The following is a 16,842-nucleotide window of genomic DNA, read 5'->3' on the forward strand; positions in this document are numbered from 1 at the left end:
ATGATAAAAGAACCAACAGTTGCCCTCCACCTGACAAAGATAGGCCCCTCCTGGATGGACCCCATCACTGATTTCCTAGAAAACGGTAAACTCCTCGACGACGAGAAGGCAGCCAAAGCGTTGAGAAGGGAGGCAGCCAAATATGCGATCATACAAGGTCAACTGTTTAAAAAGGGACTCAGTCAGCCCTTATTGAAGTGCCTGCATCCCGACCAGACGGACTACGTACTCAGAGAAGTCCACGAGGGGTGCTTTGGTCACCACATCGGGGGCAAAGCCCTAGCAAGAAAGCTCATCCGAGCTGGATATTACTGGCCATCGAATATGATGGACTCCAAAAAATTCGTAAGGAAATGCGTCAAGTGCCAAGAGAACGCCAACTTCCACAAAGCGCCGGCGACCGAACTAAGCCTATTGACGTCCTCCCGACCTTTCGCACAATGGGGAGTCGACCTACTGGGACCTTTCCCGGTCGGTCTGGGGCAAGTCAAATAGCTCATAGTTGCTATCGACTACTTGATAAACCCCGATTTTGTGGTTTATCTTGTGCTTAATTTGGGGGATTTTATCAACTTTTCTCACATTTATTCAATGAAATAGCATGGTTTTGCAATTCTCCCTTGATTTGTGCTTAAATGAGAAAACATGCTTTTTAGGCCCTTAAATTGGTTATTTTAATTCACTTTAATTCCATTCGATGTCTTGATATATTTGTTGAGTGATTTCAGATTCATAAGACAAGTATTGAATGGAAGAAGTGAGGAGAAAAGCATACAAAGTGGGAGAACTCATGAAGAAATGAAGGAACCGTAAAGCTGTCAAGTCTGACCTCTTCGCACTCAAACGACCATCACTTGAGCTACAGAGGCCTAAATGAGGCGGTTCCAGTTACGTTGAAAAGCTAACATCCGAGGCTTCAAAATAATATAAAATTTTTCATATGTTAATTCATGTTTAGGGGCGCGCACGCGCCATGTACTCGTGCGCGCCGATGCTGCTCGTGGCCCACTAAAGTGAAATCGCCCCCAGCGATTTCTAAAGCACTTTGGGCTCAACCCAACTCATTTCTAATGCTATTTCATGCAGAATTCAAGCTTGGGCAAGGGGAGAGTAATTGTTTGGTAGTATAGCATCATGTTGGTTAGTTTCTAGAGAGAGAAGCTCCCTCTTCGCTCTAGAATTAGGTTAGGTTAATATCTACTAGATTTAGGTTTAATTACATGTTTTTATCTTGTTCTCTTTATAATTTCATGCTTCTACTCTTTCATTCTCATGATTTGTTGTGTTAATTTTCCTTTTTGCTCTCTTTTGTGATGATGGACCCTTGATGGATTTGGATCTCTTTTATGAAATTTATGTTTGATGTTCTTTTAATTGATGATTTGAGTTGTGAATTTACTTTTCTTGCAATTGGTAGTTGGTAGATTTATTATTCTTGCACATTTATTATGATTTTCTTTTATGCCTTCTAAGTGTTTGACAAAATACTTGGTTGGATGTTAGAGTAGATTTTGAGCATTCTTGGCTTGGGAAGAGTAATTGGACAATCTTGAGTCATGAATACCCAATTTACATTGGTGATCTAGAGTTGTTATTTAATATCATTTTCAATAACGCTAATCTTTTGCTAATTCAATTAGTAAGTTGATTAGGATTTTTGATTTGAGATTAACTAGTCTTGCTTGACTTTCTCTCATGGAAGATAACTTACACCTTCTTCCAATGTTGGAGATGACGAAATGAGATAAATTCTTGTTATTATTATGATATGATTGATTAGTCTTGTTTGACATTCTCCCTATGTGTTGGAGTTGACTAAATAAGGTGAATTAATCATTGCATGACTAGGATAGAAAGCCTATGATCTCAATTCTTGCCAAGAATGTCTCTCTTTATTAATTGCTTTCTTTAATTGCTTGCTTGATTTACTTTTCTTGCATATTTGATTTCTTGCCCTCTCACCAATCAAAACCCCCCTTACATCCTTTATAGCCAATAATTGATCACTTCATTGCAATTCCTTGTGAGACGACCCGGAGTCTAAATACTTCGGTTAATTCTTATTGGGATTTGTACTTGTGACAACCAATATTTTTGATTGGGAGGATTGTTTGTTGGTGTAGAACTATACTTGCAACGAGAATTCATTTTATGTGAAATTCTATACCGACACGAGAGTTCACTCATCAAAATGGCGCCGTTGCCGGGGAGTTGCAATGGTGGTATATTATTGGCTATTGTGAATATTGTGAATATGTTTGCCTTTTGCTTCTTTGTTAGTTTTTGTTAGCCTTAGGAATTTGTTGCTTATTTTTGTTAGTTTTTGTTTCTCTTTGCTATTATGAATTCTCATCCTCACTTTGGCTATGAGGTTGGCTCAAATTATGTTGTAGGAAATGGGAACTACAATGGTAACATACATCAAGGATGGAACAATCAAAGGTGGAGGGAGCCTCAAAGGATTGATCACCCCTCTTGGCAACAACCTCCTCCGGTTTCTTATGGGTATAATTCTAATCCTAATGCATATCAATCTAATGGATGTGGTGACCCTTATTGTAATTGTCAAAAACCACAACCACATGCAATGACGGATCCAAAAAATTTTATCAGTGAGGGCAAAATATATATAGTATAATAATAATTTATATAATTCACAATTCTATACAAATTGAGAAGTTCACTATAAAATTATAAATACAAAATTGATCAATTAATAAAATTAATGAAACCTATATCACTGACTCGTTAAAGATCCATTAAAATAAGAATATAAGAGTATATAGCTTTAATTTATTAGAAACATTTGAAGCTAGCCCTTTTCCTCACCATATTATAAATACATCATCATCCCTTCTAACATTCATATCATAATCCCCTGACCCCTCTCATTCTTCTCATTCATATCATAAGTCCCTAGATTTGTGTTTCTTTATTTTCAAAACAGTTCTTCTACTACGGGAAAATGTCAAGCCATGCACAAATATTTTGCTGTTTTTCTTGCACTTCTTGTTGCTTTCAACTATATCCAATTACCCATCTAACTCAAGGAAGGAAGATCATAAAAGAATACATTAGAACTCCATCAGAACACATACACAATTACATCAGAACTCCATTAGAATTCCATCAGAACAGAACACAATTGTTAATTAACAAAGTAACCAACAATTACATTAGAACTCTATCAGAAATTCAGAACACAATTACATTAGAATAAATTCAATCACATCAGAACAAATTAATGAACTATATCAAATTGAATGAATTAATGAATTATATCAAATTAATAACAATGCAGCAAATGAGAACAAAAACTGAATAAAGCAACTAAGTGAACTAACTATATGAATTATGACCAACAGACTAAGAAAACCAACACAAATACCATCTAAGAGGCTAAGACCTAACTAAATCATAAGCAGCAGAAGAGGAACGCAGGTACAAATCCAGAAGACTGAGAAGAGGAACGCAGGTACATAGCGGCAGAACCACACAAATCATAAGCAGTACCCAATGGCAGAACCAGCGGCACCCAGGACCCAAGCACTCAGCGATAGAACTAGCGGCAGAACCAGCAACACCCCGCACACCCTAAACTGCTGAAGACAGAACCAGATCCAGACGCCAAAGGAATGGGAAGACAGAACCATACGAGGATTGAAGGCTTGAAGCTGTGAAAACCGCGGAAGAAGAAGAAGAAGAACAACAACAAAATTGAAAAAGGGGAGAAGGAGAAGGGTTAGCCGGTTAGGGATTTGGAGGGTGGGGAGTGGGGTCAAAATGAATTAGATGGTGGGGGCAAATTAGACAATTTACTGAGAACTACTAATTAATTTTTTCAAATTCACTGGGGGCAGTTGCCCCCACTAGGTGCTGAGTAAATTTGTCCCTGACCACATGCTTATGAACCACCCCCTCAACATGACTTTGAACCACCTTACTCACAAGCCCCCTACCACCAAACACCTCAATATGACCCTAATCCTTACCCACCATACCAACCACCTTATGATCCATATGAACCATATGTAGAACCACCCCAATTCCACCACCAATACCCTCAAGAACCACCACCTCACTATCCTTACCAAGATGAATCACCTCCCATGTATGATAACTTTCAACCACATAATAAATTTTCCTTCCCACCACAACCCCCATGGAAGAACACCCATATCCATCCATCCAAGAGCCAATGGATCGTCTCAAGGAAGCAATGGATCGGCTTCAAGCAATAATCCATCAAAAGGAGATTTTGGAATCCCAACATGAGGACAAGAGGATGGGGCATGTCTTGCAACAAGTAGAGGAGGAAGAGATTATTGAAGAAGAAGAAGTGGTTGAAGCGTTAGAGGAAGTTAAACAAGAGGTAGATTTCAAGCTTGAGAACACTTCCACACCAAGGGATGTTGTTGATGATTTGTTGGAAGTTGTTGAACTTTCTTCCATTGAACTTGAAAATGATGTTGAGGAGGATAATGCGCAACCTCCAATGCATAGTATGAGTGATGAAAGATTGGAAGAGGTTGATCAAGAGATGGATTCAATCATTGAGGAGTTCCTATCTACAATTGAATCCTCTCCCATTGGGCTTGAAATTGAGATCAAAGAAGAAGATGCACAACCTCCCATGCCCTTGGTAAGCAATGAAGAACAGATTGAATTGGAAGAGAGCTACCAAGAGGAAGAGGTTGAAATTGAAGAAGCTTGTGAAGAGGTGGAGGTAGTCAAAGAAGAGCTCAAGGGAGTGAAACTTGCAAGATCATTAGGACCACCCCTTCCTAAGTCACCATCCAATACAACATTCAAGTGGGTAAAATTCTTGTCCCTAAGCTTTAATTTCTCACTTGAATATGGTTTGCTTGAGACGGATGGACAACTTAGAGCTCTTTGTGGAGTCAAGAGTAGGAGAGAATTGGTTAGTGGGTGAAAATGCCAATCAAGGTTCCTTATGGTTGAAAACTCAAGGTCTAAGTACAATGGTTGGTATAGTTCTCAACTAAAAGGGTCCAGGAAGATGCTTTGGTGTTTACTTGAGAATTCGGATCACTTCTCACTCAATTGGGATCATGATGATCAATTTGAAGATGGGTGTCAAAACAAAGTGTGGGATCCCGGATCGCACAAGGAGAATCAAATTTGGGAGCCCATAGTTTGTGAAGAACTCCATCAAAGCTTGAAGATATTAAAATTGAAGAATGGAGCTTATTGGAGATTCAAGCATTGGTGGATGTTCAAGGATAGCTTCAAGCACAAGCCACCTTAAGAGGAGCTCCCCATAAGTCCAACTTAAGGACAATAAACAAAAGTGTTAGGTGGAAGACACCCCACCATGGTAATATCTTTCCATTTTCTCTTTTGTAAATATTGGTATAATTAGTTTAAATTCATATTTAGAGTAGTTTGTTGAGTCTATTTGGTAGTCTAATATGTTAAATAAGGTTTTATGGTGTTTGGGTAGCTATTTGGAGGTTTGGAATGCTTGGATTGGTGTAAGAACATGGAAAAATTTTGAAAAACAGAGCATCAACCTGCGCGTGCGCGCACCTGGCGCGTACCCGCGCCTCAAGCATTTTTGGCCATCCACGTGGGCGCGCCATGTGCACGGATGCGTGGCTTGAAAAATCTCACCCCTCCATATATTGACCCGAGAGTTGCGCTTACACTGCGCCAGCACCATGCCTGAGGCACAAACCACCCGCGCGTGCGCGCATCTGGCGCGTACGCATCCTTGAAGCTAATTGCACAATGCGCACACACGCACGCTGTGCGCGTGCCCGCCGATAGCGTCACCTACCCTCCTGGTACATGTTCCAGAGAGTTATGCCCAGTTTGTGCCTATTCTGTACCTGCAACCCACGCGTGCGCGCACCTGGCGCGTACGCGTCCTTTGGCCAAACTGCGCATCAGCGCGGAAGCGTGCATGACGCGTCCGTGCCGGTTTAAAAAAAGAGTTTTTTTTCTCTCCTCTACCATTTTCTTTTGTTTATCGCATTCGTATACTTCTATTCTTTACATTTCAATTTTGTTTCTATAGCCTGTTTTCAATTTTTTTTCTAAGTCTCTTCTTTTAATAATGGTGTTGCATTTTCCTACTCAATTGTTGAGAATTTCTTGCATTATTTTGGTGCTTCTTGACTTGTTTGATACTGATGGGTGATGAAACTTTATCCCTTGCACATTGATATGAACTCATATTATTTTTCATGACCCACTTTTTCTTATTTGAACTTGATGCTTTTGAGTGCTCTTCATGCCTTAACTTGTTCTTGCATCAAGTATTAGTTAATATGCCTTAGCTTATATTGTTTTCTCACTCACATGTTGTAGCTACCATTAGTGAGAACCCTACTCTCATTTGGCATTAGCCCCGCCTATGTTCTACTTGCTTTGCTATCTTTGTTGGAGGCTTAATTTTCTTTCTTTTTCTTTCCTTTTAGGTTGGCCACCAAGAAGGGAAGGAATGGAAAAGCTTCTAAATGGGGCAACAAATAAGCTCACCCGCATAACCTTTTAAAGGAGCTCATCAATTGTAGCTACCCGTCCACATTGCTCTTCTTTGCATGCACCGAAGACGGTGCAAATTTCTAAGTGTGGGGAGGTCGTCCGACCGATCTCCATGGGTAACAATTTCCTTTTTCAACACTAATTATTGATTTTCTTTGTTAGTTAGTTGTTGCATTGCATGATAGGTTGCATGCTAGTTAGAATTTGTACATATTTTACCACTTCTTTTTATGTTAGGACTACTTGGTTAGGGTGATGATTTTTTTTCCAAGAAATTATTTTTAGGGCACCCTACCAATTTGAAAAAAAAATTTTGTGTTGAACTTGCTTGAAGAATTTATTTTGGAACATGGTTTTTGAGCTAAGAACACAAGCATGTGAGTTTTGAGTCCAATTGTGTGGTTACATCATATAACCACTTATTTTCCATTCTTGTGTGCATTGTTCTCTTTCTATGATTGTAATCTTTGATTTGTTTGATTCTATATGTCCATTATTCCATGTATACATGCATTTGTATTATTGATGCCATCATTTTATTTATCTCACTTACCCAAATAGTCTACCTTTCATCAACCATTGTTAGCCAATTTTAAACTTATTTAATCCTTTTTGTTCTTAAGTTTAGCACATCACTAACCCTAAGCGAAAAACAATAAATGTCCTTAATTTGGATCTTTGATTGGCTTAGGCTAGTGAGGGTGTGTATCATTTGGATATGGGAAACTTGGGACATTGGTTGAGGTAAAAGTGTAATTTTTATTTTTGTTGAAGATTTTTAGGAATTGGGTACATATTCATGCACTATATGTAAAATCATATGCATTGATACGTTTGTATATACTTTAGAGAAAAAAATAATAAAGAAAAAAGAAGAATATATATATATATATATAAAGAAAAAGAAATAAAAAGGGGACAAAAATGCCCCAAAGTAAGGTTCAATAAAAATCAATCCATATGGTTTGTGAATTAAAGAGAATGCATGAGTATGTGAAAAAGTGGGAATCATGGGTAGCTAGGTTGTGTATTAGAATTGTATAGCTATTATATGTGTTTGGTGAGAGCTTAGGTTAATCAAAGATTCAAATTTCAAGCTCACTTGACCATATGCATCCTACCTTGACCTAGCCCCATTACAACCTATGAATAAGTCCTCATGATGAATGTATGCATGCATTGAATAATTGTTGATTGTTAGATGAAAAACAAATCATGGAAAGCATGATTAGAAGAGAATTGAGTGGATCGACCCTATACAATAGAGCGACTAGAGCGGATACACGTCCGGTGAGGGTTCGATGCTCAATTCCTTGTTCCCGGCTTTTACGAGCTTTCTTCTTGCAAGTCTATTTGAACTTCATTTTGATATTTGAATTGGTGGAGTTTGTAAGTCGTCATATGACATTTGCCCTACTTGTTCATAGATGTTCTTGGAGATTGATTTACTTTTAACCAAGTAGTAGAATCATTTTGCATTTAGTTGCATGCATGTAGATAGGAGCATATAGTTTATTTGCATTGAATAAATGTTCATACCCTTTTCTTGTCCTTCTTTATTCTTAGCATGAGGACATGCTTGGTTTGAGTGTGGGAAGATTTGATAAATCCCAATTTTGTGGTTTATCTTGTGCTTAATTTGGGGGATTTTATCAACTTTTCTCACATTTATTCAATGAAATAGCATGGTTTTGTAATTCTCCCTTGATTTGTGCTTAAATGAGAAAACATGCTTTTTAGGCCCTTAAATTGGTGATTTTAATTCACTTTAATTCCATTCAATAACTCGATGTGTTTGTTGAGTGATTTCAGGTTCATAAGGCAAGTATTGGATGGAAGAAGTGAGGAGAAAAGCATGCAAAGTGGGAGAACTCATGAAGAAATGAAGGAACCGTAAAGCTATCAAGCTTGACCTCTTTGCACTCAAACGACCATAACTTGAGCTACAAAGGTCCAAATGATACAGTTTTAGTTTTGTTGGAAAGCTAACATCCGGGGCTTCGAAATAATATAAATTTTGCCATATGTTGCTTTGCGTTTAGGGGCGCGCACACGCCATGTACGCGTGCGCGCCGATGCTGCTCGTGGCCCACTAAAGTGAAATCGCCCCCAGCGATTTCTGAAGCGCTTTGGGCCCAACCCAACTAATTTCTAATGCTATTTCATGCAGAATTCAAGCTTGGGCAAGGGGGAGCAATTGTTTGGTAGTATAGCATTATGTTGGTTGGTTTTTAGAGAGAGAAGCTCCCTCTTCTCTCTAGAATTAGGTTAGGTTAATATCTTCTAGATTTAGGTTTAATTACATATTTTCATCTTGTTCTCTTTACAATTTCATGCTTCTACTCTTTCATTCTCATGATTTGTAGTGTTAATTTTCCTTTTTGCTCTCTTTTATGATGATGAGCCCTTAATGGATTTGGATCTCTTTTATGAAATTTATGTTTGATGTTGTTTTAATTGATGATTTGAGTTGTGAATTTACTTTTCTGGCAATTGGTAGTTGGTAGATTTATTATTCTTGCACATTTATTATGATTTCTTTTTATGCCTTCCAAGTGTTTGACAAAATGCTTGGTTGGATGTTAGAGTAGATTTTGAGCATTCTTGGCTTGGGAAGAGTAATTGGGCAATCTTGAGTCATGAATACCCAATTTACATTGGTGATCTAGAGTTGTTAGTTAATATCATTTTCAATAACGCTAATCTTTTGCTAATTCAATTAGTAAGTTGATTAGGATTTTTGATTTGAGATTAACTAGTCTTGCTTGACTTTTTCTCATGGAAGATAACTTACACCTTCTTCCAATGTTGGAGATGACGAAATGAGATAGATTCTTGTTATTATTATGATGTGATTGATTAGTCTTGTTTGACATTCTCCCTATGTGTTGGAGTTGACTAAATAAGGTGAATTAATCATTGCATGACTAGGATAGAAAGCCTATGATCTCAATTCTTGCAAAGAATGTCTCTCTTTATTAATTGCTTTCTTTAATTGCTTGCTTGATTTACTTTTCTTGCATATTTGATTTCTTGCCCTCTCACCAATCAAAACCCCCGTTACATCCTTTATAGCCAATAATTGATCACTTCATTGCAATTCCTTGTGAGATGACCCGGAGTCTAAATACTTCGGTTAATTCTTATTGGGGTTTGTAATTGTGACAACCAATATTTTTTATTGGGAGGATTGTTTGTTAGTGTAAAACTATACTTGCAACGAGAATTCATTTTGTGTGAAATTCTATACCGACACGAGAGTTCACTCAGCACTACTACACCAAATGGATAGAGGCTGAACCACTGGCCAGTATATCCTCAGCCAATTGTCGAAAGTTTATGTGGAGGCAGGTAATAACTCGATTCGGCATCCCTGAAGTCGTTGTCACTGATAACAGGACACAGTTCGCTGACAAGAAGTTTGTGGAGTTTCTCACCGGCCTGGGCATAAAGCAGAAATTCTCCTCTGTAGAGCATCCCCAGACGAATGGTCAAGTTGAGGCCGCAAATAAGGTCGTCTTGCTGGGCCTCAAGAAGCGGCTGGATAACAAAAAAGGTGCATGGGCTGACGAACTCGCCTCGGTTCTCTGGTCTTATCGAACAACCGAGCAGTCGTCCACAAGAGAAACCCCTTTCCGCCTGACTTACGGGGTGGATGCAATGATACCTGTAGAGATTGGCGACCCGAGTCCACAATTACTCCCGAAGGGAGTAGAGGAACGGTGGAAAATGACCTAGCAGACGAGGCTAGGGAGATGGTCCATTTGTCAGAAATAGCACTAAAGCAAAGAATGGCCCTGCGCTACAACACCAAAGTGCTCAAGAGAGAATTTGAGCAAAATGACCTCGTCCTGCGATGCAACGATATCGGGCTACCGACCCAAGGGGAAGGTAAACTGGCGGGAAACTGGGAAGGTCCCAACAGAGGTAAAGAGGTTATTGGCAAGGGCGCCTACAAATTAGAGAAGCTTGATGGCAAGGAAGTCCCGAGAACTTGGAACGCAGGTAACTTGAGAAGATTTTATTCCTAGCTCAAACACGCCGATTAGGCGATCTGACGAGCTCAGCGATTTACTTTTATTAAATACTTATTATGACAATAGAGTTGTTTAATTATCGATTAGCGTTTACTTGTCAAAATTACCTTCCCACTTGTTCTTCTCCATTTACATATTCCATGACAACAAGTTCCTTATAAAACATGTTAAACGGGACCACGATACGGTACCCCGGGACTGATCACCCCGGGAGCCAACTAAGCTAAAGCCATAACAAACGGCTACATCAATAGTAAAGCCACGACTTGGCTTCATCGAACTACCAGCACAATGGTAAACGAACGCGAGCGACAAGCCCATACCAACAAAACGGTAACAAAACAAAACAAAAACGTTCTACCAATAAGCAGGAAAAGATGATAATCACAAGCCGACCAAGCAACTACTAAAGTATATTAAAAAGCTAGTTCCACAAGTTCTACAAATAAAAATAAAAAGGTATATGAGATCATTTCTTGGGCATGTCAACAATCTTGCCATCCCTGATTGTTTTAAAGACGCCAATTGTCGACGTGTCAAAGTCGGGGGCCACGATCTTCACCTGGGCCTTAAGAGCTTCCTCAGTCATCAGGATCGCGCTCTTTCCCTGCTTCACGGTCTCTTTATGCTTCTTCTTAAGCTCTTCGGCCTCAGCTTGAGCGGTCTTAGCCGACGAGACGGCCGCATCACGTTCCTTCTCCAAAGCGACCACCCGACCTTGCGCGGCATTGAGCTGACTTTCCAAAGTCATCTCCCGCTCGGTTAGACGGGATACGGTAGCATCAGAGGTCTTCAATTTTTCCTCAGCAGACACGGCCTTCTCCTCGGCAGCCTTAAGCTTCTCCTTCGCCTTGGACAGCTGCTCCCGAAGCATTTTAACTTGAGTTTTGAATTGATTATTGGCTGTAGCAGCATATTCAAGCTTCCTACGCAGCGACTGCATCCCCGACAACTCGAACTCGGCCTTCCGAGCTATAGCAGCACTGCGGAGGAGGGTACAGTACATCCACCTCGCCTACCCCGCAAGGTCGGAGCCATGGAAGTGCTCCTCCGTGCCGGGAAGCAACTGGGCATCTATGAAGGTCCCGGCGTCAAAGTCTTCTCCATCACAGTGAGGGCTCCTTCAAGGCTAGAAAATGAACTCTGCCTCTTGGGGGTAGGGATAACCTTCAAGTGATCATCATCATCGACTTGTTGGGCGGAGGTCGAATGTCCAGTACCGGCCGCCTCCTCATGAATGGGAGAGACATGCGCCCCGTCAGAATGTTTGTCTGACATCTCGGCATCACGGGGAGAGGGCACCGCCTGATCCTCCTTATTCTCAGGAGGAGCCTCCGGCTTCCCGTCAGCCTTCTCTTTGTCACGTTCCTCCAAAAAAGTCTTGAACAAATTCTCAAGGTCTGTTACCTCGGCAGACATTTCCACTGCAACAGATAAATAAACAAGTTAGTCGTGAAACAAGTTAGTCGTGAAAACGGCATAACCAATCAAAGCAACAGTAATATAAAACATAAGTCAAGAGCTGCTCACAAATATAATTTCTGGTGACCTCCCGGTCACTCATAAGAAGATGGGGATTCACATGGTTTCTCCCAAAAACAGCCAACAACACGTCGGCAACCTTTTTGTCCACAGCGGACATCCCCTTATAAGTCACCTTAATAAAGGTGTTGGACCCCACCCCGAAACTCCAATACGTCGGGATGAGGCGTTCCCTTTCTAACGACAGCCAGAAGGGATGACGACCTTTGACTGGACGCACCTTAAAATACTTGTTCTTATACCCGTGGTAAGAGTCCTCGAACAAGCCAAAAATTCTACGACCCTGGGTAGACCGGAAGGACATGAATCCTTTCTTCGTTTTCCCTTCCTTGGAAGGATTCGTAAGGTTGAAGAAATAAAGGAAGACATCGACGGACACCGGCAACTCTAAATATTCACAGACCATCTCGAAACAGCGGATGGAAGCTCAACTGTTCGGATGCAGCTGTGACGGCGCCACGTAGATCCGGTTAAGGAGCGCCATTTGAAACAAAGAAAAGGGAATACGAACCCCCACTTGGGTGAACATTGACTTGTAGAACCAAATCCAATCGGCAACCCGGGGGGAATACGGCAGACATTTCCACTGCAACAGATAAATAAACAAGTTAGTCGTGAAACAAGTTAGTCGTGAAAACGGCATAACCAATCAAAGCAACAGTAATATAAAACATAAGTCAAGAGCTGCTCACAAATATAATTTCTGGTGACCTCCCGGTCACTCATAAGAAGATGGGGATTCACATGGTTTCTCCCAAAAACAGCCAACAACACGTCGGCAACCTTTTTGTCCACAGCGGACATCCCCTTATAAGTCACCTTAATAAAGGTGTTGGACCCCACCCCGAAACTCCAATACGTCGGGATGAGGCGTTCCCTTTCTAACGACAGCCAGAAGGGATGACGACCTTTGACTGGACGCACCTTAAAATACTTGTTCTTATACCCGTGGTAAGAGTCCTCGAACAAGCCAAAAATTCTACGACCCTGGGTAGACCGGAAGGACATGAATCCTTTCTTCGTTTTCCCTTCCTTGGAAGGATTCGTAAGGTTGAAGAAATAAAGGAAGACATCGACGGACACCGGCAACTCTAAATATTCACAGACCATCTCGAAACAGCGGATGGAAGCTCAACTGTTCGGATGCAGCTGTGACGGCGCCACGTAGATCCGGTTAAGGAGCGCCATTTGAAAAGAAGAAAAGGGAATACGAACCCCCACTTGGGTGAACATTGACTTGTAGAACCAAATCCAATCGGCAACCCGGGGGAATGGAAGTTGAGTTCGTATAGCCGTTCGTTGGGGGCAGGAATGAAAACGTCGTAGTTGGCCTCCTCGTCAATCCCGCCGCACAGGTACTCAGCTTGGCAGAACTCGGTAAGCTCCTCCAAGCCCATCTGGTTCAGGGAGTCTTTCACGTCGGAAGTCACCCAGGCATACGGGTCGTAACCCGCGGCGGAGGTGGAAGCCCGTGAGACGATGCGAGGCATATCTACAGTGGGGGTACCACTCGGTTAGTCTACGAGGTCGGGAGCTCGGAAAAAGCCCATAAACTACATTTAGCCTATTCGACAACTAAAATTAAGCATGGATGAAGCAGATTAAAAGCCTAAAAAGCTAAATGCCCTGGAATGGTAACCCCCTAACGCATCTACTTAACACTAAGGCCATCTAGCATACAAGTCAAACAAACAGCATGCATACAGAAGAACTAGTAGAATGAACATGAAGCAGAACGCAAGGAAATGAATGATTACCTAGATCAGTTGCGAAGGTTCGAAAGAGAAGGGAAAGGAGCGAACGCACAGGGATGTAGAAATGATGCTCTAGGAAACTCAAGAGAGAAGAAGATGGAGATGGAAGGAGTGAAAAAATGAGATGAAAACAAAAGGCAAAACTGGTTAAAACCGCCAGACTCAAGAAGCGCGAAAGGCCAAGGGGCAAAATAGTCTTTGTGTGCGGGGATTTGAAATAACCCATTATGAGCATTTAATGCTCTGTGCGAGGAACGAGGCGACAAACGGTTATCCCAGCAACAAACAGACACGCGCACAAGAGGCACGTCCTCTCCACGGGCGGCCGACCTGGCGACAACGTACAAAAGAAGAGATAACACGCCACCAACAACCCTCACGATCATTGCTGGAGCGTTGGGGGCACTGTTACGGCCTGGCCCACATATAACATGGGCCGACCCGACCCACGAACCACCCGACCCGAACGGTCGGGTGCGAGGCGTTCAAATACCGACCCGGACACGCGTCCTGGACAGCTCTCTATTACAGCTGTATAAGGAAGCTTCGAGGAAGGTGGGTTCTGCCCTTGTGGGGCCCGCTTCTGACACGGTATATATGGGGAGGGTCCTACCCCTCCCTCAAGGTACGTCACATACTACTCTCTCACTTTTCGCCTGCACACTTGACTGATTAGAGCGTCGGAGTGTCTTTGCAGGTGACACCCCCCTCTCCACACGAAGAGATCGGGAAGTCGGTTACCCCTCCTCCAATCCAGCAACCCAGAACCAGGCGATTCCCCCTCTCATCAACCGAAGTACCAACCCGAACCGTCCGGTACCCGACCTACCATACAGATTTTTATATATTGGCATTGCATTTTTTACCGAAGAATAAAAAATTTTTTGTTTAGGCAAAATAGTAATTAAAATAAATCATTTCATATTTATGTTTAGTAATAATAAGTATCATTGTAAGACTATTTTTTTTTGAATTGTAGTAATGTGTATAATTAATTAGTATAATTGTTATAGTAGTTTTTTGATATTGTATAATATAGAAAGGGTCAGACATGTTCTTGGATAACTGGTGCACGAAATTGTGATCATCAATGGCGCCAACAACTTGGTACGCACAATTGTAATCTCAACTCTTTATCACAACTTCGCACAACTAACCAACAAGTGCACTGGGTTGTCCAAGTAATAAACCTTACGTGAGTAAGGGTCGATCCCACGGAGATTGTCGGCCTGAAGCAAGCTATGGTCACCTTGTAAATCTCAGTCAGGCGGATTCAAATGATTATGGTGAATTGATAATAAAAACATAAATAAAATATCAACTAGGATAGAGATACTTATGTAATTCATTGATGAGAATTTCAGATAAGCGTATAGAGATGCTTTCGTTCCTCTAAACCTCTAGTAGAACGGAAGTGGTTGTCAGGCACGCGTTCATAAGTTGGGAATGATGATGATTGTCACGATCATCACATTCACATTGAAGTACGAATGATTTTCTTAGAAGCGGAATAAGTTTGTATTGAATAGAAAAATAGTAGTACTTTGTATTAATTCATGAGGAACAGCAGAGCTCCACACCTTAATCTATGGAGTGTAGAAACTCTACCGTTGAAATACATAAGTGATAAGGTCTAGGCATGGCCGAATGGCCAGCCCCCTAAACATGATCAAAGGATCAAAAGATCATCCAAAGATGTAAATACAATAGTAAAAAGTCCTATTTATACTAAACTAGTTACTAGGGTTTACAGAAATGAGTAATTGATGCAGAAATCCACTTCCGGGGCCCACTTGGTGTGTGCTTGGGCTGAGCATTGAGCTTTACACGTGTAGAGGCTTCTCTTGGAGTTGAACGCCAGTTTGTAACCTGTTTCTGGCGTTTAACTCCACTTTGCAACCTGTTTCTGGCGTTTAACTCCAGAATGCAGCATGGAACTGGTGTTGAACGCCAGTTTGCATCATCTAAACTCGGGCAAAGTATGGACTATTATATATTGCTGGAAAGCCCTGGATGTCTACTTTCCAACGCAATTGAGAGAGTGCCATTTAGAGTTCTGTAGCTCCAGAAAATCCACTTTGAATACAGGGAGGTCAAAATCCAACAGCATCTGCAGTCCTTCTTCAACCTCTGAATCTGATTTTTGCTCAAGTCCCTCAATTTCAGCCAGAAAATATCTGAAATCATAGAAAAATACACAAACTCATAGTAAAGTCCAGAAACGTGAATTTTAATTAAAAACTAATAAAAATATACTAAAAACTAACTAAAGCATACTAAAAACTATGTAAAAACAATGCCAAAAAGTGTATAAATTATCCGCTCATCACAACACCAAACTTAAATTGTTACTTGTCCCCAAGCAACTGAAAATCAAATAGGATAAAAAGAAGAGAATATACTATAAATTCCAAAATATCAATGAAACTTAGCTCCAATCAGATGAGCGGGACTTGTAACTTTTTGCCTCTTGAATAGTTTTGGCATCTCACTTTATCCATTGAGGTTCAAAATGATTGGCATCTATAGGAACTTAGAATACAGATAGTGTTATTGATTCTCCTAGTTCAGTATGTTGATTCTTGAACACAGCTACTTTATGAGTCTTGGCCGTGGCCCTAAGCACTTTGTTTTCCAGTATTATCACCGGATACAAAAATACCACAGACACATAACTGGGTGAATCTTTTCAGATTGTGACTCAGCTTTGCTAAAGTCCCCAATTAGAGGTGTCCAGGGTTCTTAAGCACACTCTGTTTTTGCTTTGGACCTCGACTTTAACCGCTCAGTCTCAAGTTTTCACTTGACACCTTCACGCCACAAGCACATGGTTAGGGACAGCTTGGTTTAGCCGCTTAGGCCAGAATTTTATTCCTTTAGGCCCTCCTATCCACTGATGCTCAAAGCCTTGGATCCTTTTTATTACCCTTGCTTTTTGGTTTTAAGGGTTATTGGCTTTTTGCTCTTGCCTTTTGGTTTTAAGAGCTTTTGGCTTTTTC

General features: G+C 41.0%; 2 protein-coding genes across 2 annotated transcripts; one reads left to right on the top strand and one right to left on the bottom strand.

The window, feature by feature from the left end:
• Positions 1–10,248, top strand: LOC107632918 (uncharacterized protein K02A2.6-like). Its single transcript, XM_016336557.1, has 2 exons — positions 1–225; positions 9,862–10,248. Exons 1-2 carry the CDS (start codon positions 1–3, stop codon positions 10,246–10,248), a joined length of 612 nt encoding a protein of 203 aa, XP_016192043.1.
• On the bottom strand, positions 11,017–11,553 carry LOC107632917 (tropomyosin, smooth muscle/fibroblast CTM1-like). Its single transcript, XM_016336556.1, has one exon. It carries the CDS (start codon positions 11,551–11,553, stop codon positions 11,017–11,019), a length of 537 nt encoding a protein of 178 aa, XP_016192042.1.

This window comes from Arachis ipaensis, chromosome B03 (assembly GCF_000816755.2).
Source record: "Arachis ipaensis cultivar K30076 chromosome B03, Araip1.1, whole genome shotgun sequence".
Classification (NCBI taxonomy): domain Eukaryota; kingdom Viridiplantae; phylum Streptophyta; class Magnoliopsida; order Fabales; family Fabaceae; genus Arachis; species Arachis ipaensis.

Excerpts from the sequence above, each read along its gene's own strand:
- LOC107632918 (XM_016336557.1), top strand. The coding sequence starts at position 1 with ATGATAAAAGAACCAACAGTTGCCCTCCACCTGACAAAGATAGGCCCC. Across the intron at positions 226-9,861 it reads ATCCCGACCAGACGGACTAC|GTAATAACTCGATTCGGCAT; the intron begins GTACTCAGAGAA and ends ATGTGGAGGCAG.
- LOC107632917 (XM_016336556.1), bottom strand. The coding sequence starts at position 11,553 with ATGTACTGTACCCTCCTCCGCAGTGCTGCTATAGCTCGGAAGGCCGAG.